Here is a 25,949-nt window from a genome sequence, read left to right as displayed (position 1 = left end):
TTAGTTTCCTCACATGCCACTTTATTAAAGACACGCTTCTGCTTGAAGAAACGGTGCTGTTGTTAAATATGAACAGTATATTATATATACACTTATATATAATCTTTATAATTTCAGATAGGTATAAATGTAATAAATGCATATAAATTGTAACATAAGGTAATCATCAAAGAACCTACATACAGGTTCTTTTTTGTGTGTGTGCACAAATACTACAAAAGATTAAGGGAAAACCGCAGATTTGTGCTTATACTACATAATATCAAGGATGGTTGCCAAATAAATAACAGTGTCGAAATGACCTTACTCACTTTAACAGTATAATAAACACATTAGGTTGTGTGTGACATTACTAAATCAGAGTTTCTGTGCTTGATTACGTGTGTCACCAGGTCATTAGTTCAAGGGTAAAGTAGTGTTGGGGTTATAGAGGTTTAGGGGTTAAAAGTTTAGCAGGGTATTATGCCATGGGGGATGTTGGGGTTTAGGTGTTAATAGTGTAGCGGGGTAGTTTGCGATGAAGGATGTTGCGGATAAGTGGTTAAATAGTGTAGGGGCTATTGCAATGGGGTTAGGGCAGAATGGGGTTAATAGAATAGCAGGATATTTTGCCAAGGGTGATGTGGCAAATTAGGGATTAATAGTGTAGTGGGGGAGCTTGCAATGGGGGATGTGGGGGATTAAGGGTTAATAGTGTTGGGGTGGATAGTGAAGGTTATGAAACTTAGTTATAATATATTTTTTTGTGTTTAGTGCAACTTTTTTAAGCGCAAACATTTTACGAGAGCTTCAAGTTTGCATAAAAAGTTTGAGCATAAAATGCGATTGTGTTTGAGCGATCGCATTTACTTTCAACTTGTAATATGAGTGAGTTATTGCAATATCACGATCATGTTACTGCTCCACTTGTAATCTAGCCCTCTACTCTGTAGAATAGACTCTAAACAATTTCATATCTGAAAGTCAGAGCATCGAAAAAATCTTGTCTAGCTTGGGATCATAATGCTTTAACTGCATTGATTAAGTACAGTGTGGGGTTTCATTCTGTTTGTTTAATTTCTGTAATGTCTAAAAGTTTCACAGTTGTAATACTTTTTTGTTATTTAGTTGAAAAACCCAGTATGTATGTTATTTGGTTTCCGAAGAAGGTAATTCACTGAAATGATCACTTTGTGTAATAGTCCTTGAGTACAGAGCCCATTTATCTATACCATACTTGAATACTATGCTGCAACCAGGCAGATGTAAAAAAAAAAAAAAAACGGATTACTATTCTGACACCAATATATACACACACTTTGGTTACAATTTTAAGTCTTTTTAAATCACACATTTAAATTTTATTTTGTAAAAAAAAAGTGCTGATAAAAGATATAATTTGCTATTAACAGTTCTAATTAGGTTTTAAAAAAAATGACACACACTTATTAAAATGTTTGCTTAGTCTTGCCATGGCGGTCTCTGTGGATCTTTAGTAATTTTATTTCTCGTCAGACTTCTGCTTTTCTGGCCTTGTTTCTGTCCCAATGACTGGCTATCTGACATTTCTCTCTCTTTACTAGAGGAATGTTTCTTTTGATGACCAATATGATGTGAAGTAATTACTGATAGCTCTTGATCATGATCCAAAGATCCTATGCCTTCAGTACTTTCTGCTTCTGATTTTGAACAGTCACCTTTGGACATGTTTCCTTTTTCTTTTCGCTCTTTCTTTAAAGAGTTAAGGATTTCAAAGGATTGTTCCAGTTCCTGTTTTAATTCCTCGATCTTACAAACAGCTTTATCACGCTGTTCTCCACATGCTTTGAGAGAGTCTTCTAATGAAAGAAAGAATTCTTTTCCCAATTTTGAAAGGGCCTCATCACCTAAAAATATATATAAAAAAGAAAATTCAATATCATATTGAATGTGAGTGATGTATTTGTATACATAAATACACTAGATATATATATATATCCTCCAAAAAGAGATAAGCACAGTCTTACATTACCACAACTGCCAGGGTGCACTTCACATGAAATGTGTATGATCCTTGTTTGCAAGAAGGCACTCACTGGTCTTTAATGAAAAACAATTTTTTAATTCATATTAAAAAAGCAAGTACATCCATAACGTTTCGATGTCGTTATGACATCTTTGTCAAATGTTCTGCCAATATCAACAATGTAGGACAATCATGTTCCCAAAGTAGAGAAAAATCGCGATTTTTCTCTACTTTGGGAACATGATTGTCCTACCAGTGAGTGCCTTCTTGCAAACAAGGATCATATATATATATATATATATATATATATATATATATATATATATATATATATATATATATATATATATATAAAGTAGAAGAAGATTGCACTCCAAGCTAACAATTCAAACCAATGCCCTGGGTGCAGCAAAAACAGCAAATGGACATAGAAAAAAAGCGCACTCCAAGGGATCCTTATTCAGGCACTTTTAATAGTGAACGTTTTCGGACGCCTAACGTCCGTCATCAGACCAAAAAGTGTTACATATTACCCCAGCACCCCTTAAATGCAACAAGCCACCACAGTGAACTGGCCGGGCGTCCACGCTCTCCCAGGTAGCTCCGCCCCCAACAGGTGTCGTTGTTATCCCGGGCAACGTGAGTCCGGTCAGCCAAAACAATAAATATGTGCACCCTGTGAAATAACATACAAAATGAACATAAATTGGGCATAGAATTAAGAAACATTAAAGCATAGCACAATAGTATGGATTGTATTTGTATAGTAGTCAAATGTGTCGCACCGGGTTGCCATAGCAACCATCATAAGCAAAGCTTGCGAGACATGTGACCATAAACAAGCCAATCATGAACAAGTAAGTCAAACAATCGAAACTGTATGCAATCTGGTGCAAAACAAAATAGCATAATAAAATAGCAATTTACAGGGAACCCGATTCTGTTGCTGGAGTCTCACATAAACAGCAGGATGTGTCAGTAACATTACTGAGCATCAAGTAAAATGATGAAAAACGCTCTGGATCATGTGACCCTCCAGCAACCAATCGTAATAATGAGCAACAGTAGTCATGACAACATAAACAAAAACAAAAATGCAATCGTATTAAATAAGCTTCCTAAAAAAAGTAATCATAAGCAAAATAATGCCAAATCTACAGAGACCGGCAAATTACTATAGGAACTAATATGTAATACTGGACCATCATAGATGTGTATGCCGTAACGCTAAACTGTAACGTTGTATTAGGTAACACCAATAGTGGGTACAGCCATGCACATCTAATGGTGCAGAACAATTGCGATACATTAGATAGAAACAATGTCCATCTTGTGTATGATAAAGCATATACAGAGAAATAGTAAAAACATAAGTATGTTAAAGATAAATAGCTTATCATAAGTCATATGGCTAAATGATAAAAAGGTATTAATGAAACAGGACACTCATTATGTTTGGATAGGAGGACTCTCCTAGTCCAAAAATATCTCACTATCGGGGCAATTGCACCTTTGATAGAACAGGTCGAATGATTGTTAAAAAATATAATTTATGTAAGAACCTACCTGACAAATTTATTTCTTTCATATTAGCAAGAGTCCATGAGCTAGTGACGTATGGGATATACATTCCTACCAGGAGGGGCAAAGTTTCCCAAACCTTAAAATGCCTATAAATACACCCCTCACCACACCCACAATTCAGTTTAACGAATAGCCAAGAAGTGGGGTGATAAAAAAGGAGCGAAAGCATCAAAAATAAGGAATTGGAATAATTGTGCTTTATACAAAAAAATCATAACCACCACAAAAAGGGTGGGCCTCATGGACTCTTGCTAATATGAAAGAAATGAATTTATCAGGTAAGTTCTTACATAAATTATGTTTTCTTTCATGTAATTAACAAGAGTCCATGAGCTAGTGACGTATGGGATAGCAGATACCCAAGATGTGGAACTTCCACGCAAGAGTCACTAGAGAGGGAGGGATAAAATAAAGACAGCCAATTCCGCTGAAAAATTAATCCACTACCCAAATCAAAAGTTTCAATTTTTATAATGAAAAAAACTGAAATTATAAGCAGAAGAATCAAATTGAAACAGCTGCCCGAAGTACTATTCTACCAAAAACTGCTTCTGAGGAAGAGAAAACATCAAAATGGTAGAATTTAGTAAAAGTATGCAAAGAAGACCAAGTTATTGCTTTGCAAAACAGATCAACAGAAGCTTCATTCTTAAAAGTCCAGGAAGTAGAAACTGACCTAGTAGAATGAGCCGTAATCCTCTGAGGCGGGGATTAACCTGACTCCAAATAAGCATGATGAATCAAAAGCTTTAACCAAGATGCCAAAGAAATGACAGAAGCCTTCTGACCTTTCGTAAAACCAGAAAAGATAACAAATAAACTAGAAGTCTGTCTGAAATATGAGTAGCTTCAACATAATATTTCAAAACTCTTACCACATCAAAAAAAGTAAGAATCTTACCAAAGAATTCTTAGGATTAGGACACAAGGAAGGGACAATAATTCCTCTACTAATGTTGTTAGAATTCACAACTTAGGTAAAAATTGAAATGAGGACAGCAAAAACCACCTTATCCTGATGAAAAATCAGAAAAAGGAGATTCACAAGAAAAAACAGATAATTCAAAAACTGTTCTAGCTGAAGAGATGTCTAAAAAGAACAATACTTTCCATGAAAGAAATTAATGTCCAAATAAAACATATGCTCAAACAGAAGAGCCTGTAAAGCCTTCAGAACCAAATTAAGACTCCAAGGAGGAGAAATTGGCTTAATGACAGGCTTGATACGAACCAAAGCCTGAACAAAACAATGAATATCAGAAAGATTTAGCAATTCTTACTGTGAAACAGCACAGGAAAAGCAGAGATTTGTCCTTTCAAGGAACATGCAGACAAAACCTTATGAAGAAACTATAAAAACCTAGGAATTCTAAAATAATGCCAAGAGAATTCATAAGAAGAGCATCATGAGATGTAAATCTTCCAAACTCGATAATAAATCCTACTAGACACAGATTTACGAGCCTGCAACATAGTATTAATCACTGAGTCAGAGATACTTCTATGACTAAGTACTAAGCGTTACATTTTCATACCATCAAATTAATAATTTGAATTCCTGATGAAAAAAACAAATGTTAAGATATAAGGTCTGGCCTTAATGGAAGTAGCCAAGATCGGCAACTGGACATCCGAACAAGAACCATATACCAAAACCTGTGTGGCCATGCTGGAGCCACCAGCCACACCAAAGATTGCTCTCTGATAATTTTGAAAATCACTCTAAAAAGAAGAACCAGAGATGAAAAAATATACGCAGATTGATAATTCCAAGGAAGTGTCAATGCATACACTACTTCCGCCTGAGGATCCCAGGACCTGAATAGGCCCCAGGGAAGTTCCTTATTTAGATGAGATGCCATCAGATCTATTTCTGGAAGCCCTCACATCTGAAAAATTGAAAAACATATCTGGGTAAAGAGACCATTCTCCCGGATGTAAAGCTTGATTAACAGAGATAATCCGCTTCCCAATTTTCTATACCTGGGAAAAAGACCACAGAAATGAGAAAGGAGCTGGATTTAGCCCAAGCAAATATCCGGGATACTTCTGTCACAGCCTAAGGACTGATAGTCCCACCCTGATGATTGACATACGCCACAGTTGTGACATTGTCTGTCTGAAAAAACAATAAACGTCTCTTCTTCAAAAAGAAACCAACTGAAGAACTCTTAGAATGCACCGAGTTCCAAAATATCAAATGGTAATCTCGCCTCCTGAGATTTCCAAACCCCTTGTGCTGACAGAGATCCTCAGACAGCCTCCCAACCTAAAAGACTTGCATCTGTAAAGATCATGGTCCAGGTTGAAAGAACCGAAGAGACCTGTAGAACTAAATGATGGTGATCTTAAATCAAAGATAGTTAAACATTAGGATTCAAAGATATAAAAAGTGATATCCAAGAATCCCTGCACCATTATTCAGCATAAAAAACTGGAAAGGTTTCCTATGAAATGAGCAAAGGGAATCGAATCCCATGCTGCAGCCATGAAACCTAAAACTTCCATGCATATATAGCAACTTGAAGGAAATAATAGAGACTGAAGGTTCCGACAAACGGAACCCAATAAACTTATCACTTGTCTGTTAGAGACAAAAACATTGACACAATCTATCTGGAAACCTAAAAAAGGTGACCCTTGTGAGAGGAATCAAGGAGCTTTTGATAAAAAGATCCTCTAACCATGTCTTGAAGAAACAACAAAGTTGAATCGTATGAGATTCCGCAGAACGAAAAGACTGAGCCAGTACCACGATACCGTCCAAATAAGGAACACTGAGAACCTTAAAAAGATTCTTAGAGCTGTCGCTAGACCAGAAGGAAAAGCAACAAATTGGTAATGCTTTGTCAAAAAAAGAGAATCTCAGAAAATAAAAATAATCTGAATGAAAACAGAAAATGAAGATATGCATCTATTGTAAACAAATAATGCCATCACTGACTAAAAAGGCAGAATAGACCATATAAACACCATTCTAAAAGATGGTACACTTATATGACAAGTCAAAAAGATTTTCTATCTTTGGAACAATGAATAGTCTTGAATAAAACCCCAAAACCCAGTTCCTAAAATGAAACTGGAATAAATACCCCAGAAAACTCCAGGTCTGAGCAGCGCTTGAGCCCCAACGGGTGACCAGCCGCACTTCACCAGTACCCAAAACATATAGGTCTGAAACACACTTCAGGAAAGTGTTAGTCTTACTGGAATAGCTGGAATATGATAGAGAAAAAAAGACTTCTCACAGACGGTTTTACTCTGAATCCTATTCTGTACCCAAAGTCTAAGAAGTTTGGACCGAATAGAACCAAATTTAAAAAAAGTCTTAACCTGCCCCTTACCAGCCAAGCTGGAATAAGAACCGCACCTACAAGCAAATTTGGGGAGCTGACTTTGAACTTTTAAAAGGCTTAATTGAATGAAGAAAAAAAACTTCCAATTATAAACATGTTACTTGGGGAAGAATTCAGGATTCCGTTCCTTAGTAAGAACAGAAAACTAATATAAGCTTAAAGTTTTAGTCTTAGAACTCAATCTTGAAGCCCAGAGTAACAGTTAAAGAATTGAATCCAACATGAACCAAATAATTGATTATCTTGGAAAAAAAGAAATATGGATTTTAGAAATCAAATTAGCATTCCAAGATTGAAATCACAAAGTTCTTCTAGCTAAAATAGCTAAAGACATAGATTAAACCTCATTTGCGAAAATATTTAATAAAATGACAACACAAATGAAATTATTAGCATGTTAATCAAGTTAAAGGACCAGTCAACACACTGGACTTGCACAATCAACAAATGCAAGATAACAAGACAATGCAATAGCACTTAGTCTGAACTTCAAATGAGTAGTAGATTTTGTCCTTTTAACAATGCTAAACAAATCATAATCCGATACTTGATCTTAAAGTATCCAACCAGAAAGATGAAGCAATTGCAACATCAGCCAAATAAATTACAGGTCTAAGAAAAGTACCTGAAAATAATTATCCTTAAATAAGATACAACCATCTGAAGGAAAAAAATAAATACTATTTGCTATAAGAATAATAGTATATTTAGCAGGAGTAGAGATAGCCCCATTAACTTGGGCAATCTTTCCTCAAAACTGAAAACTAACTGCCGGCAAAGAATACAATTTAAAAACCTTAAAGAAGGACTAAAAGAAAATTCTCTAGTATCAGGAGCTGGAAAAAAACCTCTGAAGAAACCACAGAAGATAAATAAGCAGAATTTAAATGTTAGCAAGTCTTTAAAATCAAAAGAACTAGTTACTTCAATATCCAAAATAATCAACACCTTTTGAACAAAGAACAAATGTACTCTAGAGAAGGATAATTCATTATGTTGTTGGTCATTTGAAACTTCATCAACTAAAAAAGAAGTTTGAAAAAGACCTAAAAATTTTATTAGAAGGCGGGATGTCAGACAAAGCCTTTAAAATAGAATCAGAAAAACATTCTTATAAATTTCTAAGTATATCTTGTACATAAGATCTAAAAAGAATAGCAATATATAAAGCATAAATACTAATGGATTCTGCATGTAAAAGTTTATCATGATAACTTATTACAAACCATAGCTAAAGATAAACATTCATAACATTAAAATAAATGAACTTAGCTTTGGTAGGACTGATATCAGTAAACAGGAATCCCTCAGCATTTCTTGATACAGGAACAGTGTTTGAAATATCTTGCAATATGTAATAGAAAAAAACAACATATAAAGCAAAATGATCAAATTCCTTAAATGACAGTTTCAGGAATGGGAAAAAAAAGCAAAACAAACAAGCCTATAGTAACCAGAAGCAACAAAAAAATGAGACTTAAATAATGTGAAAAAAAGTGGCGCTAAGTATAACGCCCACATTTTTTGGCGCCAAGTATAACGCCCACATTTTTTGGCGCCAAGAATGACACCCACATTTTTTGGCGCAAAAAAACATCTGTAACACACATGCGTCAAAAAATGACGCAACCATGAACAAACTTCCGGCATCAACTATGGCGCCGGAAATGACAAAAATTTTGCGCCAAAAATGACGCAATAAATTAAAGTATTTTCTGCCCTCGCGAGCCTAACACCCCGCAAGGAAAAAAGTCAATTTGAATATTTTTAAGGTAAGAAAAAATATTAATTCATAAGCATTTTCCCAAAAAAATTAAACTGACAGTCTGAAAGTAGGAATACTGAATATCCTGAATCATGGCAAATATAAGTTTAAAACATATATTTAGAACTTTACATATAAAGTGCCCATCCATAGCTTAGAGTGTCATAAATAAAATAAGACTTACTTACCCTAAGACACTCATCTACATATAGTAGATAGCCAAACCAGTACTGAAACGAGAATCAGTAGAGGTAATGGTATATAAGAGTATATCGTCGATCTGAAAAGGGAGGTAGGAGAAGAAATCTCTACGACCGATAACAGAGAACCTATGAAATAGATCCCCTAGAGGAAGACCATTGTATTCAAATAGGCAATACTCTCTTGACATCCCTCTGACATTCACTGCACTCTGAGAGGAAAACCGGGCTTCAGCCTGCTGCGAAGCGCATATCAACGTAGAATCTAGCACAAACTTACTTCACCACCTCCATGGGAGGCAAAGTTTGTAAAACTGATTTGTGGGTGTGGTGAGGGGTGTATTTATAGGCATTTTAAGGTTTGGGAAACTTTGCCCCTCCTGGTAGGAATGTATATCCCATACGTCATTAGCTCATGGACTCTTGCTAATTACATGAAATAAATAAATAGCTTATCATAAGTCATATGGCTAAATGATAGAAAGTTATTAATGAAACAGGGCTCTCATTATGTTTGGATCAGTGGACTCTCCTAGTCCAAAAATATCTCACTATTGGGGCAATTGCACCTTAGATAGAATAGATAGAATGATTCATAGAGTGAGATAGCCTGATATTGCTATAGGAAAGCCTGCCAGTCCAAATGGGTGTTCAAGCCTTTAGGGACTAATGTCTGTAAGTGGAATGTCCATCTGGCCTCCTTTTGCAGTAGTATGCTATCGCGGTCTCCACCCCTAGAAAGGGGGGGGGCACATGGTCAATTATTGTGTATTTTAAATCCGACACTCTGTGTTGGGATTCCTGGAAATGTCTGGCAACAGGTTGTTCTGCACTGCCCTGCTTGAGTGCCACTCTAATTACAGAGCGATGGTTCGCCATCCTAGTGCGTAAATCATCAACAGTCTTCCCGACATAGTATAAGCCACATGGGCAGTGGAGTAGGTAGACTATGTGTGTAGTTGTACACATAAGCCTATATTTATGTTTGAACGTTTTCCTCTTATTAGGATGTTTGAATGAAGGGCCAGTGATCAACCCACCACAGGTTGTACAGCCCAGGCATCGATAGACCCCAGGTTTATTAGTGTCGAGCCATGTGCTCTTCTTATATGCTTGTTGGGGGTCAGTCTGGACTAAGTGGTCCCTCAGGGATCTTGCCCTTCTATAGCCCATTCTTGGTGGTGATGAATTCAAAAGGAGGTAGCATGTTGTCACTACTAATGATGTTCCAATGCTTTCTGATAGCTTAGGCCATTACATTCTTGTCTCCCGTATAGGTCGTCACAAACGTCATTCTATTTTTATCTTTTCTTGTTGTTCTTTGGGTGTCATTCAATATCATTTCACACTGGTTACGGAGTAATTTTATCGGGTATTGTCGAGCTTCAAAACGGGTTTGCATTTCTGATAATTGAACCAGCTTGTTACCTTCTTCCGAATTGATCCTGGTCACCCTCTGCAGCTGTGATTTCGGTAATGCTTTTTTGAGAGCTGGCGGGTGGCAACAGATCCGTTTCAAATTCTTCAAAGATGGCCATATAGAGGTTCGCGTATGATGGGGCCACATTGGACCCCATCGCCGTTCCCATTACTTGAAGATAAAACTTGGTTTCAAACCTAAAGTAGTATGGGAACGGCGATGGGGTCCAATGTGGCCCCATCATACGCGAACCTCTATATGGCCATCTTTGAAGAATTTGAAACGGATCTGTTCAGAAATAAACACATCAAGGTCTTCAGGCGTTACATAGATGATCTCTTCTTGATTTGGAGTGAAAGTGCTGAACAACTGGAACACTGGTTCAACCAACTAAACTCCGTTAACGAAGCATTACAGTTCAAGATGGTATTTGATCAACATCAAATTGATTTCCTGGATGTACGGCTATACAAGGGGAACAATAAGCTCCAATCAACTCTGTTCCGCAAAAAGACGGACCGGAATGCCCTGTTACACTTTACAAGTTGCCACCCACCAGCTCTCAAAAAAGCATTACCGAAATCACAGCTGCAGAGGGTGACCAGGATCAATTCGGAAGAAGGTAACAAGCTGGTTCAATTATCAGAAATGCAAACCCGTTTTGAAGCTCGACAATACCCGATAAAATTACTCCGTATGATATTGAATGACACCCAAAGAACAACAAGAAAAGATGAAAATAGAGTGACGTTTGTGACGACCTATACGGGAGACAAGAATGGAATGGCCTCAGCTATCAGAAAGCATTGGAACATCATTAGCAGTGACAACATGCTACCTCTTTTGAATTCATCACCACCAAGAATGGGCTATAGAAGGGCAAGATCCCTGAGGGACCACTTAGTCCAGACTGACCCCCAACAAGCATATAGGAAGAGCACATGGCTCGACACTAATAAACCTGGGGTCTATCGATGGCTGGGCTGTACAACCTGTGGTGGTTTGATCACTGGCCCTTCATTCACACATCCTTATAAGAGGAAAACGGTCAAACATAAATATAGGCTTATGTGTACAACTACACTGCCCATGTGGCTTATACTATGTTGGGAAGACTGTTGATGATTTACGCACTAGGATGGCGAACCATCACTCTGCAATTAGAGTGGCACTCAAGGAGGGCAGTGCAGAACAACCTGTTGCCAGACATTTCCAGCAATCCCAACACAGAGTGTCGGATTTAAAATACACAATAATTGACCATGTGCCCCCCCCTTTCTAGGGGTGGAGACCGCGATAGGATACTACTGCAAAAGGAGGCCAGATGGACATTCCACTTACAGACATTAGTCCCTAAAGGCTTGAACACCCATCTGGACTGGCAGGCTTTCCTATAGCAATATCAGGCTATCTCACTCTATGAATCATTCTATCTATTCTATTTAAGGTGCAATTGCCCCGATAGTGAGATATTTTTGTACTAGGAGAGTCCACTGATCCAAACATAATGAGAGTCCTGTTTCATTAATAACTTTCTATCATTTAGCCATATGACTTATGATAAGCTATTTATTTTTAACAATCATTCTACCTGTTCTATCTAAGGTGCAATTGCCCCGATAGTGAAATATTTTTGGACTAGGAGAGTCCACCTATCCAAACATAATGAGTGTCCTGTTTCATTAATACCTTTTTATCATTTAGCCATATGACTTATGATAAGCTATTTATCTTTAACATACTTATGTTTTTACTATTTCTCTGTATATGCTTTATCATACACAAGATGGACATTGTTTCTATCTAATGTATCGCAATTGTTCTGCACCATTAGATGTGCATGGCTGTACCCACTATTGGTGTTACCTAATACAACGCTACAGTTTAGCGTTACGGCATACACATCTATGATGGTCCAGTATTACATATTAGTTCCTATAGTAATTTGCCGGTCTCTGTAGATTTGGCATTATTTTGCTTATGATTACTTTTTTAGGAAGCTTATTTAATACGATTGCATTTTTGTTTTTGTTTATGTTGTCATGACTACTGTTGCTCATTATTCAGCTCTGTGAGCTCTTACGATTGGTTGCTGGAGGGTCACATGATTTTTTTCATCATTTTACTTGATGCTCAGTAATGTTACTGACGCATCCTGCTGTTTATGTGAGACTCCAGCAACAGAATCGGGTTCCCTGTAAATTGCTATTTTATTATGCTATTTTGTTTTGCACCAGATTGCATACAGTTTCGATTGTTTGACTTACTTGTTCATGATTGGCTTGTTTATGGTCACATGTCTCGCAAGCTTTGCTTATGATGGTTGCTATGGCAACCCGGTGCGACACATTTGACTACTATACAAATACAATCCATACTATTGTGCTATGCTTTAATGTTTCTTAATTCTATGCCCAATTTATGTTCATTTTGTATGTTATTTCACAGGGTGCACATATTTATTGTTTTGGCTGACCGGACTCACGTTGCCCGGGATGATGACGTCACCTGTTGGGGGCGGAGCTACCCGGGAGAGCGTGGACGCCCGGCCAGTTCACTGTGGTGGCTTGTTGCATTTAAGGGGTGCTGGGGTAAGTAATATGTAACACTTTTTGGTCTGAGGACAGACGTTAGGCGTCCGAAAACGTTCACTATTAAAAGTGCCTGAATAAGTATCCCTTTGAGTGCGCTTTTTTCTATGTATATATATATATATATATATATATATTATATATATATATATATATATATATATATATATATATCTCATTACAAAAGTAAACAAATCCTCCCTCCAAGGTAAGCCACCTGGGCGCAAACTAGCAAAGAATAGTCCTGAAATAAGGATGCACTCTCAGGGATTTCTGTCAAACAGTGTCAGCTTTATTGAATGATGTTTCAGAGACAAATCGTCCCTTTCATCAGATCAAAGTGAACAAAGTGAAAATGTCACAATATTTAGTGTCAAAAGTGTGCTAAAACACTCACATACTCTCCTCTTGAAATTCGCACCATACAGTGCTCTGGAATGCATCTGTGCATTCCACAAAATCGGAAAACCGTAAGTGCAGGTGAGATCACTTCCGGTTTAGCAGAGTACATTAAATATATAACACATTAAATATATAACCTTTTAAAATAAAGAAATCCAACTATGTGTTAACCACTTCTAATGCATGTTATAATTGAAAAAAGTAGCAATCTAAAGCAAGTAAAGCTGCAAATGCATGTGAACACACTCGGCTAGATTTAGAGTTTTGTCGGTAAAGACCCGCGTAGCTAATGCTGCTTTTTTCCTACCGCTGCTTCCAAACAACGCTGGGATATAGAGTTGTCTGAGGGGCTGCGTTAGGCTCAAAAAAGGGTGCGTTGAGCCTAATGTAGCTCCACTTCAACCCTCAATACCAGCGTTGCTTACGGTAGCGGTAAGCTGGGAAAACGTGCTCGTGCACGATATCCCCATAGGAAACAATTGGGCTGAGCTGGCTGAAAAAAAACCTAACACCTGCAAAAAAGCAGCGTTCAGCTCCTAACGCAGCCCCATTGTTTCCTATGGAGAAACACTTTTTCTAAGTCTGCACCTAACACCCTAACATGAACCCCGAGTCTAAACACCCCTAACCTTACACTTATTAACCCCTAATCTGCCGCCCCCGCTATCGCTGACCCCTGCATATTATTATTAACCCCTAATCTTCCGCTCCGGACACCGCCGCTACCTACATTATCCCTACGAACCCCTAATCTGCTGCCCCTAACACCGCCGACCCCTATATTATATTTATTAACCCCTAATCTGCCCCCCCCCAACGTCGCCGCTACCTAACTACACTTATTAACCCCTAATCTGCCAACCGGACCTCGCCGCCACTATAATAAATGTATTAACCCCTAAACCGCCGGACTCCCGCCTCGCAAACACTAGATTGAGCTCGCAGTCTATTGGCTGATTGGAACAGCCAATCAGATTTTTCCTACCTTAATTCCGATTGGCTGATAGAATCCTATCAGCCAATCGGAATTCGAGGGACGCCATCTTGGATGACGTCACTTAAAGGAACCTTCATTCGTCGGGTAGTCGTCGGTGAAGATGGATGTTCTGTGCCGGAGGTCTTGAAGATGGAGCCGCTCCTCGTCGGATGGATGAAGATAGAAGATGCCGCTTGGATGAAGATGTCTGCCGGTCCGGATGTCCTCTTCTGCCCGGATAGGATGAAGACTTCTGCCGGTCTGGATGTCCTCTTCTGCCCCATCGGATGAAGGCCCGGCTGGGTGAAGACGACTCAAGGTAGGGAGATCTTCAGGGGGGTAGTGTTAGGTTTATTTAAGGGGGGTTTGGGTGGGTTAGAGTAGGGGTATGTGGGTGGTGGGTTTTAATGTTTGTGGGGGGGTTGTATTTTTTTTTACAGGCAAAAGAGCTGATTACTTTGGGGCATGCCCCGCAAAAACCCTTTTAAGGGCTAGTAAAAGAGCTGGTTAATTTGTAATGTAGAATAGGGTAGGGGCTTTTATTATTTTTTATTTTTTTTATTTTATTAGCGGGCTTAGATTAGGTGTAATTAGTTTAAAATTCTTGTAATTTTTTTTATTTTTTGTAATTTAGTGTTTTTTTTTAATTATAGAATAGTTTATTTAATTTAATTGTAGGTAATTTATTTAATTAATTTAATGATAGTGTAGTGTTAGGTTTAATTGTAACTTAGGTTAGGATTTATTTTACAGGTAATTTTGAAATTATTTTAACTAGGTAGCTATTAAATAGTTATTAAATACAAAGTTGCCTGTAAAATAAATATAAATCCTAAAATAGCTACAATATAATTATTCGTTATATTGTAGCTAGATTAGGGTTTATTTTACAGGTAAATATTTAGTTTTAAATAGGAAGACTTTAGTTAATAAGAGTTAATTTATTTAATTAGATTAAAATTATATTTAATTTAGGGGGGGGTAGACTTAGCTTTAGGGGTTAATACATTTATTATAGTAGCGGCGAGGTCCGGTCGCCAGATTAGGGGTTAATTCTTGAAGTTAGGTGGCGGCGACGTGTAAGGGGGGGGGGGCAGATTAGAGGTTAATACTATTTATTATAGTGTTTGCGAGGCGGGAGTGCGGCGGTTTAGGGGTTAATACATTTATTATAGTGGCGGCAAGGTCCGGTCGGCAGATTAGGGGTTAATAAGTGTAGTTAGGTAGCGGCGACGTTGGGGGGGGGGGGGGGCAGATTAGGGGTTAATATAATATAGGGGTCGGCGATGTTAGGGGCAGCAGATTAGGGGTTCATAAGTATAACGTAGGTGGCGGCGATGTGCGCTCGGCAGATTAGGGGTTAAAAATATTTATTAGAGTGGAGGTGATGTGGAGGGACCTCGGTTTAGGGGTACATAGGTAGTTTATGGTTGTTAGTGTACTTTTGAGCACTGTAGTTAAGAGCTTTATATACCGGCGTTAGCCCATAAAGCTCTTAACTACAGCCTTTCCATGGGCGGTAGGAGTCTTTTCGGTAGAGGGTCTACCGCTCACTTCAGCCAAGACTCTAAATACCAGCGTTAGGAAGATCCCATTGAAAAGATAGGATACGCAATTGGTGTAAGGGGATCTGCGGTATGGAAAAGTCGCGGCTTGAAAGTGAGCGTTAGACCCTTTCCTGCCCGACTCTAAATACCAGCGGGCGGCCAAAAACATAATTTATGTAAGAACTTACCTGATAAATTCATTTCTTTCATATTAGCAAGAGTCCATGAGCTAGTGACGTATGGGATATACATTCCTACCAGGAGGGGCAAAGTTTCCCAAACCTCAAAATGCCTATAAATACACCCCTCACCACACCCACAATTCAGTTTAACGAATAGCCAAGAAGTGGGGTGATAAAAGTGCGAAAGCATATAAAATAAGGAATTGGAATAATTGTGCTTTATACAAAAATCATAACCACCACAAAAAAAGGGCGGGCCTCATGGACTCTTGCTAATATGAAAGAAATGAATTTATCAGGTAAGTTCTTACATAAATTATGTTTTCTTTCATGTAATTAGCAAGAGTCCATGAGCTAGTGACGTATGGGATAATGACTACCCAAGATGTGGATCTTTCCACACAAGAGTCACTAGAGAGGGAGGGATAAAATAAAGACAGCCAATTCCTGCTGAAAATAATCCACACCCAAAATAAAGTTTAATGAAAAACATAAGCAGAAGATTCAAACTGAAACCGCTGCCTGAAGTACTTTTCTACCAAAAACTGCTTCAGAAGAAAACACATCAAAATGGTAGAATTTAGTAAAAGTATGCAAAGAGGACCAAGTTGCTGCTTTGCAAATCTGATCAATCGAAGCTTCATTCCTAAACGCCCAGGAAGTAGAAACTGACCTAGTAGAATGAGCTGTGATTCTCTGAGGCGGAGTTTTACCCGACTCAACATAGGCAAGATGAATTAAAGATTTCAACCAAGATGCCAAAGAAATGGCAGAAGCTTTCTGGCCTTTTCTAGAACCGGAAAAGATAACAAATAAACTAGAAGTCTTTCGGAAAGACTTAGTAGTTTCAACATAATATTTCAAAGCTCTAACAACATCCAAAGAATGCAACGATTTCTCCTTAGAATTCTTAGGATTAGGACATAATGAAGGAACCACAATTTCTCTACTAATGTTGTTGGAATTCACAACTTTAGGTAAAAATTCAAAAGAAGTTCGCAACACCGCCTTATCCTGATGAAAAATCAGAAAAGGAGACTCACAAGAAAGAGCAGATAATTCAGAAACTCTTCTGGCAGAAGAGATTGCCAAAAGGAACAAAACTTTCCAAGAAAGTAATTTAATGTCCAATGAATGCATAGGTTCAAACGGAGGAGCTTGAAGAGCCCCCAGAACCAAATTCAAACTCCAAGGAGGAGAAATTGACTTAATGACAGGTTTTATTCGAACCAAAGCTTGTACAAAACAATGAATATCAGGAAGAATAGCAATCTTTCTGTGAAAAAGAACAGAAAGAGCAGAGATTTGACCTTTCAAGAAACTTGCGGACAAACCCTTATCTAAACCATCCTGAAGAAACTGTAAAATTCTCGGTATTCTAAAAGAATGCCAAGAAAAATGATGAGAAAGACACCAAGAAATATAGGTCTTCCAGACTCTATAATATATCTCTCTAGATACAGATTTACGCGCCTGTAACATAGTATTAATCACAGAGTCAGAGAAACCTCTTTGACCAAGAATCAAGCGTTCAATCTCCATACCTTTAAATTTAAGGATTTCAGATCCTGATGGAAAAAAGGACCTTGCGACAGAAGGTCTGGTCTTAACGGAAGAGTCCACGGTTGGCAAGAGGCCATCCGGACAAGATCCGCATACCAAAACCTGTGAGGCCATGCCGGAGCTACCAGCAGAACAAACGAGCATTCCTTCAGAATCTTGGAGATTACTCTTGGAAGAAGAACTAGAGGCGGAAAGATATAGGCAGGATGATACTTCCAAGGAAGTGATAATGCATCCACTGCCTCCGCCTGAGGATCCCGGGATCTGGACAGATACCTGGGAAGTTTCTTGTTTAGATGAGACGCCATCAGATCTATTTCTGGAAGTTCCCACATTTGAACAATCTGAAGAAATACCTCTGGGTGAAGAGACCATTCGCCCGGATGCAACGTTTGGCGACTGAGATAATCCGCTTCCCAATTGTCTATACCTGGGATATGAACCGCAGAGATTAGACAGGAGCTGGATTCCGCCCAAACCAGAATTCGAGATACTTCTTTCATAGCCAGAGGAATGTGAGTCCCTCCTTGATGATTGATGTATGCCACAGTTGTGACATTGTCTGTCTGAAAACAAATGAACGATTCTCTCTTCAGAAGAGGCCAAAACTGAAGAGCTCTGAAAATTGCACGGAGTTCCAAAATATTGATCGGTAATCTCACCTCCTGAGATTCCCAAACTCCTTGTGCTATCAGAGATCCCCACACTGCTCCCCAACCTGTGAGACTTGCATCTGTTGAAATTACAGTCCAGGTCGGAAGCACAAAAGAAGCCCCCTGAATTAAACGATGGTGATCTGTCCACCACGTTAGAGAGTGTCGTACAATCGGTTTTAAAGATATTAATTGAGATATCTTTGTGTAATCCTTGCACCATTGATTCAGCATACAGAGCTGAAGAGGTCGCATGTGAAAACGAGCAAAGGGGATCGCGTCCGATGCAGCAGTCATAAGACCTAGAATTTCCATGCATAAGGCTACCGAAGGGAATGATTGTAACTGAAGGTTTCGACAAGCTGAAATCAAATTTAGACGTCTCTTGTCTGTTAAAGACAGAGTCATGGACACTGAATCTATCTGGAAACCCAGAAAGGTTACCCTTGTCTGAGGAATCAATGAACTTTTTGGTAAATTGATCCTCCAACCATGATTTTGAAGAAACAACACAAGTCGATTCGTATGAGATTCTGCTAAATGTAAAGACTGAGCAAGTACCAAGATATCGTCCAAATAAGGAAATACCACAATACCCTGTTCTCTGATTACAGACAGAAGGGCACCGAGAACCTTTGTAAAAATTCTTGGAGCTGTAGCTAGGCCAAACGGCAGAGCCACAAACTGGTAATGCTTGTCCAGAAAAGAGAATCTCAGGAACTGATAATGATCTGGATGAATCGGAATATGCAGATATGCATCCTGTAAATCTATTGTGGACATATAATGCCCTTGCTGAACAAAAGGCAAGATAGTCCTTACAGTTACCATTTTGAACGTTGGTATCCTTACATAACGATTCAATGTTTTTAGATCCAGAACTGGTCTGAAGGAATTCTCCTTCTTTGGTACAATGAAGAGATTTGAATAAAACCCCATCCCCTGTTCCGAAACTGGAACTGGCATAATTACTCCAGCCAACTCTAGATCTGAAACACAATTCAGAAATGCTTGAGCTTTCACTGGATTTACTGGGACACGGGAAAGAAAAAATCTCTTTGCAGGAGGTCTCATCTTGAAACCAATTCTGTACCCTTCTGAAACAATGTTCTGAATCCAAAGATTGTGAACAGAATTGATCCAAATTTCTTTGAAAAAATGTAACCTGCCCCCTACCAGCTGAGCTGGAATGAGGGCCGCACCTTCATGTGGACTTAGAAGCAGGCTTTGCCTTTCTAGAAGGCTTGGATTTATTCCAGACTGGAGATGGTTTCCAAACTGAAACTGCTCCTGAGGATGAAGGATCAGGCTTTTGTTCTTTGTTGAAACGAAAGGAACGAAAACGATTATTAGCCCTGTTTTTACCCTTAGATTTTTTATCCTGTGGTAAAAAAGTTCCTTTCCCACCAGTAACAGTTGAGATAATAGAATCCAACTGAGAACCAAATAATTTGTTACCCTGGAAAGAAATGGAAAGTAGAGTTGATTTAGAAGCCATATCAGCATTCCAAGTCTTAAGCCATAAAGCTCTTCTAGCTAAAATAGCTAGAGACATAAACCTGACATCAACTCTGATAATATCAAAAATGGCATCACAGATAAAATTATTAGCATGCTGAAGAAGAATAATAATATTATGAGAATCATGATCCGTTACTTGTTGCGCTAAAGTTTCCAACCAAAAAGTTGAAGCTGCAGCAACATCAGCCAATGATATAGTAGGTCTAAGAAGATTACCTGAACACAGATAAGCTTTTCTTAGAAAGGATTCAATTTTCCTATCTAAAGGATCCTTAAACGAAGTACCATCTGACGTAGGAATAGTAGTACGTTTAGCAAGGGTAGAAATAGCCCCATCAACTCTAGGGATTTTGTCCCAAAATTCTAATCTGTCAGACGGCACAGGATATAATTGCTTAAAACGTTTAGAAGGAGTAAATGAATTACCCAATTTATCCCATTCTTTAGAAATTACTTCAGAAATAGCATTAGGAACAGGAAAAACTTCTGGAATAACCACAGGAGATTTAAATACCGTATCTAAACGTTTAGAATTAGTATCAAGAGGACCAGAATCCTCTATTTCTAAAGCAATTAGTACTTCTTTAAGTAAAGAACGAATAAATTCCATTTTAAATAAATATGAAGATTTATCAGCATCAATCTCTGAGACAGAATCCTCTGAACCAGAAGAGTCATCAGAATCAGAATGATGATGTTCATTTAAAAATTCATCTGTAGGGAGAGAAGTTTTAAAAGATTTTTTTATGTTTTCTAGAAGGAGAAATAACAGACATAGCCTTCTTGATGGATTCAGAAACAAAATCTCTTATGTTATCAGGAACATTCTGCACCTTAGATGTTGAAGGAACTGCAACAGGCAATGGTACATTACTAAAGGAAATATTATCTGCATTAACAAGTTTGTCATGACAATTAATACAAACAACAGCCGGAGGAATAGCTACCAAAAGTTTACAGAAGATACACTTAGCTTTGGTAGTTCCAGCACTAGACAGCGATTTTCCTGAAGTATCTTCTGCCTCAGATGCAACGTGAGACATCTTGCAATATGTAAGAGAAAAAAACAACATATAAAGCAAAATTGATCAAATTCCTTAAATGACAGTTTCAGGAATGGGAAAAAATGCCATAGAACAAGCTTCTAGCAACCAGAAGCAATGAAAAATGAGACTTAAATAATGTGGAGACAAAAGCGACGCCCATATTTTTTAGCGCCAAATAATACGCCCACATTATTTGGCGCCAAAAATGACGCCACATCCGGAACGCCGACATTTTTGGCGCAAAAGAACGTCAAAAAATGACGCAACTTCCGGCGACACGTATGACGCCGGAAACGGAAAAGATTTTTTGCGCCAAAAAAGTCAGCGCCAAGAATGACGCAATAAAATGAAGCATTTTCAGCCCCCGCGAGCCTAACAGCCCACAGGGAAAAAAGAGTCAAATTTTTAAGGTAAGAAAAAATGTTTGATTCAAATGCATTATCCCAAATATGAAACTGACTGTCTGAAAATAAGGAAAGTTGAACATTCTGAGTCAAGGCAAATAAATGTTTGAATACATATATTTAGAACTTTATAAACAAAGTGCGCAACCATAGCTTAGAGTGTCACAGAAAATAAGATTTACTTACCCCAGGACACTCATCTACATGTTTGTAGAAAGCCAAACCAGTACTGAAACGAGAATCAGCAGAGGTAATGGTATATAAATAAGAGTATATCGTCGATCTGAAAAGGGAGGTAAGAGATGAATCTCTACGACCGATAACAGAGAACCTATGAAATAGACCCCGTAGAAGGAGATCACTGCATTCAAATAGGCAATACTCTCCTCACATCCCTCTGACATTCACTGCACGCTGAGAGGAAAACCAGGCTTCAACTTGCTGCGGAGCGCATATCAACGTAGAATCTAGCACAAACTTACTTCACCACCTCCATAGGAGGCAAAGTTTGTAAAAACTGAATTGTGGGTGTGGTGAGGGGTGTATTTATAGGCATTTTGAGGTTTGGGAAACTTTGCCCCTCCTGGTAGGAATGTATATCCCATACGTCACTAGCTCATGGACTCTTGCTAATTACATGAAAGAAAGCAGCGTTAGGACCCCTTAACGCTGCTTTTGACGGCTAACGCAGAACTCTAAATCTAGGCGACTGTAAGTGAAACATAACCGAGTGTTAAATACGTTGCCATAGCAACCAATAAACATAACCTCTTAGAGTGTGTAATCTAGATTGTATAGTGATCCAAAATAATCACTCCTTTGTGCTTTAACTTTAAATGTATATGTATGTTAAATGCCTTTGTGTCATAGGTCTGATTAGTGTTTATAACTAGACCGGCTTTTACTGTTGCCATAGCTTGGAGTTGTAATCTAGTCACACAGGGTTACTATGGCAACAGTAAAAGCCATATATACACACACAAATATATATATATATATATATATACACACACACAAACACACTCACTAGATTTTTTTTCCATAAAACATGTTTATTCCTTTAAATTTCAAATATTATGACAGTATAGGCATAACATTTTTCACCAAGTAAGACTAACAAACACACACACTTACTTAAATAATTTACAATGCTAATCCAGCCACCCATGACTCTCCACCATGGCTCCACCCACTGTTATTTAGTAAGTGTATGTGTGTTTGAGCTTCCTCCATGTTTCACATTTTGTTTAAAAACTTATTTTTGTTATTGTGTAAGCATGGAGTTATGATTTGCCAAAAAGCTCAACTTTTGCTTTGTCTGTCCAAAAGACATTCTCCAAGAAGGACTATGGATTGACAACATGCATTTTGACAAACTCCAGTCAGGTTTGTTGGGTTGGGTCTTCCTAGGTCTTCTAGCAACAAACAGCATTTTCATTCAAACAGCAACAAACAATGCAACTTGAAACTGTTGAACCTTGAGCTTCAATGTCGACTAGAATCTGTTTTGAAGTTGTCCTTGGTTCTTTGTCCACGATTTTAACAATCTTTCTCATCAGTCTTGGGTCAATTTTCCTTGTGCGGCAATATCCAGGAATGTTGGCTTCAGTCCCATGTGCCTTAAAATTCTTAATAATATAGTCAACAGTGTTCACAGGAACATCAAGCTCTTTAGAGATAGTCTTGAAGCTTTTACGTTGAGCATGCTTGCATATTGCCTTCTTTTCCATTTAAACTGACTGAATAAGTGATTATAAGATTGAAGACACCTGTAATACTACGTAAAGGAGAATATAAATAAATAGAAAAAAATGCTTAGCTGATAAATTAATTTCTTTCTTTTCATGATGGTGAAAGTCGATAAGTCATCATATGTATGGGAATTCCCATCCTGAGCTCCATCAGGAGAAAAAAAGACCACCCACCAGACCAGAGTCTTAAATCCCTCCCACTTCCCATAATTCTCAGTCATGTATATATAGTCAAGTTTAAGAATGTTGGTTGGTAACCTTGCCTCTAGAGGATACCAAACTCATTGCACTCTTTGAGAAACCTAGACCGCGTCCCAGCCTGAGAGACTGGTGTTGGTTGGCACAATATAACAAGACTGATGAAGGAAGGATGTCCCAAGGGTCAAAGACAGACTTTCTGTCCTCAAGAAAAAGATTGACTGATAGAAAATCCAAAGAAATCTGTATGCCAAATGTAAATAATTATTTGACCAGAGATAGCATAGCTATTAAAAGGGTGCAAAATAAGCTGCATCTGAAGCAGCTACCTTAAGACCCACCATCACCATGCACTGAGCTACCGATGGAATGTAGCTCATGATAGGAAGATACACAACCTCTTTACATCGCAAAGTTCTGTCAGGAAACTAGATGCATAAAGATTGAGTCTAATAAGACTCCTGTGAATGCAACCCTTATAGCAGGATATAATGAGCTCTTGGGTACATTGAAACTCCATCCATGGTCTTGAATAGGAAAGAAGCTTGTGAGTATGAGCAATAGCTATTGACAGGAAATAAGCTTGCAATAGTATGTCATTCAGATAAGGATCAACTGAAATGTCCTGATTTTGTTCACTGGCAAGATTGCATCCAACGTGGGGTGGTAAACTGGCAACCTTATGCAGATATACAAACCTCAGGAACTGAAAGTAATCCCTGTTTATAGGGATGTGCAGATAAAAATCCTTGAGGTCTATAATAGCCATAAAAAGACCCTTTGGATTACGGGAAAACATGTTCGGGATCATAATCCTGACCGATATGTTTAGGGATGATAAATCCAGGACAGGACTGTAAATCCCTGTGGGCAATGAACAGATTGGGGTAAATACTTTTGACCCTATGGTTACACAGGTACTAGGATTAATTAATCCAAATAATTTTTTATAAATGTTAACGCTTCTTAAAGATCAGTCAACATTTAGTTAGGACCTCTGGACAATCAGGAGGACTCTGCTTCAAAGAGAACAAAACTCTTGATCTCTTGAAAGACAATCAGTCCGGATATCCAAACAATTTTTCCGGATGGATCCTAAAATGTTGAAACATACATAGGTTTATACAAAGTTTAATAAATCTGTACATGACATAACCATCAGAGGTAATATGCACGTACATACTTAAGCATTTGCACATATTTAGCCTGTCATGTAGCCTTACGGACAAGAGGAGTAGCACATATAGACCATCAGGTACACATTAGATACTTGTAAATCCATGTCCAGAATAAGCAGAGACTGCATATACTTACAAAGTAAATAAAAGATGTACCTAGTTCATGATTAACATTCAGTGTCTGCATGATAAACCGACGTGCATACATATAAAATTATCCATAGAATAGGTATAAAAGAGATACTAATATATTTTATCTCTAAAGGATCTTCATTGCAAATGAAAATATTCATGATCAATGTTCAGTATCTGCATGATAGTACCTATGTGCATAGATATAAATTACACATAACATAGGCATAAAAGAGATACCAATAGATCTTAACTCTAAAGCATCTCCACTGTATTAAAAACATAATTTATGCTTACCTGATAAATTTATTTCTCCTGTGGTGTATCCAGTCCACGGATCATCCATTACTTGTGGAATATTCTTATTCCCAACAGGAAGTTGCAAGAGGACACCCACAGCAGAGCTGTCTATATAGCTCCTCCCCTCACTACCATATCCAGTCATTCGACCGAAAACAAGCAGAGAAAGGAGAAACCATAAGGTGCAGTGGTGACTGTAGTTTAAAATTAAAAAATACCTGCCTTAAAATGACAGGGCGGGCCGTGGACTGGATACACCACAAGAGAAATAAATTTATCAGGTAAGCATAAATTATGTTTTCTCTTGTAAGGTGTATCCAGTCCACGGATCATCCATTACTTGTGGGATACCAATACCAAAGCTAAAGTACACGGATGAAGGGAGGGACAAGGCAGGTACCACTGCCTGTAAAACCTTTCTCCCAAAAATAGCCTCCGAAGAAGCAAAAGTATCAAATTTGTAGAATTTTGAAAAAGTATGAAGCGAAGACCAAGTCGCCGCCTTGCAAATCTGTTCAACAGAAGCCTCATTTTTAAAGGCCCATGTTGAAGCCACAGCTCTAGTAGAATGAGCTGTAATCCTTTCTGGAGGCTGCTGGCCAGCAGTCTCATAGGCTAAGCGGATTATGCTTCTTAGCCAAAAAGAAAGAGAGGTTGCCGAAGCCTTTTGACCTCTCCTCTGTCCAGAGTAGACAACAAACAAAGCAGATGTTTGACGAAAATCTTTAGTAGCTTGTAAGTAAAACTTTAAAGCATGAACAACGTCCAGATTGTGTAATAGACGCTCCTTCTTTGAAGAAGGATTAGAAAACAAAGACGGAACAACAATCTCTTGATTGATATTCTTATTAGATACCACCTTAGGTAAAAACCCAGGTTTGGTACGCAGAACTACCTTATCTGCATGCAAGATCAGATAAGGAGAATCACATTGTAAGGCAGATAACTCGGAAACTCTACGAGCCGAGGAAATAGCTACCAAAAAAAGAACTTTCCAAGATAAAAGTTTGATATCTATGGAATGAAGAGGTTCAAACGGAACCCCCTGAAGAACTTTAAGAACCAAAATTTAAGCTCCAAGGTGGAGCAACAGGTTTAAACACAGGCTTGATTCTAACTAAAGCCTGACAAAATGCCTGAACGTCTGGGGCATCCGCCAGACGCTTGTGCAAAAGAATAGATAGCGCAGAAATCTG

At 38.2% G+C, this 25,949-nt stretch overlaps 1 protein-coding gene across 1 annotated transcript in view; it reads right to left on the bottom strand.

Moving 5' to 3' along the window:
- Positions 1-1,308: 1,308 nt before the first annotated feature.
- LOC128646918 (uncharacterized) overlaps positions 1,309-25,949 on the bottom strand; it is a 40,123-nt gene continuing 15,482 nt past the window's right edge. Inside the window, exon 4 of the mRNA XM_053699726.1 lies at positions 1,309-1,865. Coding sequence (XP_053555701.1) covers positions 1,441-1,865 — 425 coding nt within the window. The 3' untranslated portion in view covers positions 1,309-1,440. The remainder of the gene's footprint in view (positions 1,866-25,949) is intronic.

This window comes from Bombina bombina, chromosome 2, assembly GCF_027579735.1.
Source record: "Bombina bombina isolate aBomBom1 chromosome 2, aBomBom1.pri, whole genome shotgun sequence".
In the NCBI taxonomy this organism is placed as follows: Eukaryota; Metazoa; Chordata; class Amphibia; order Anura; family Bombinatoridae; genus Bombina; species Bombina bombina.
The sequence above is the reverse complement of the archived record's forward strand: the minus strand, read 5'-3'. Positions and strand labels throughout refer to the sequence as shown.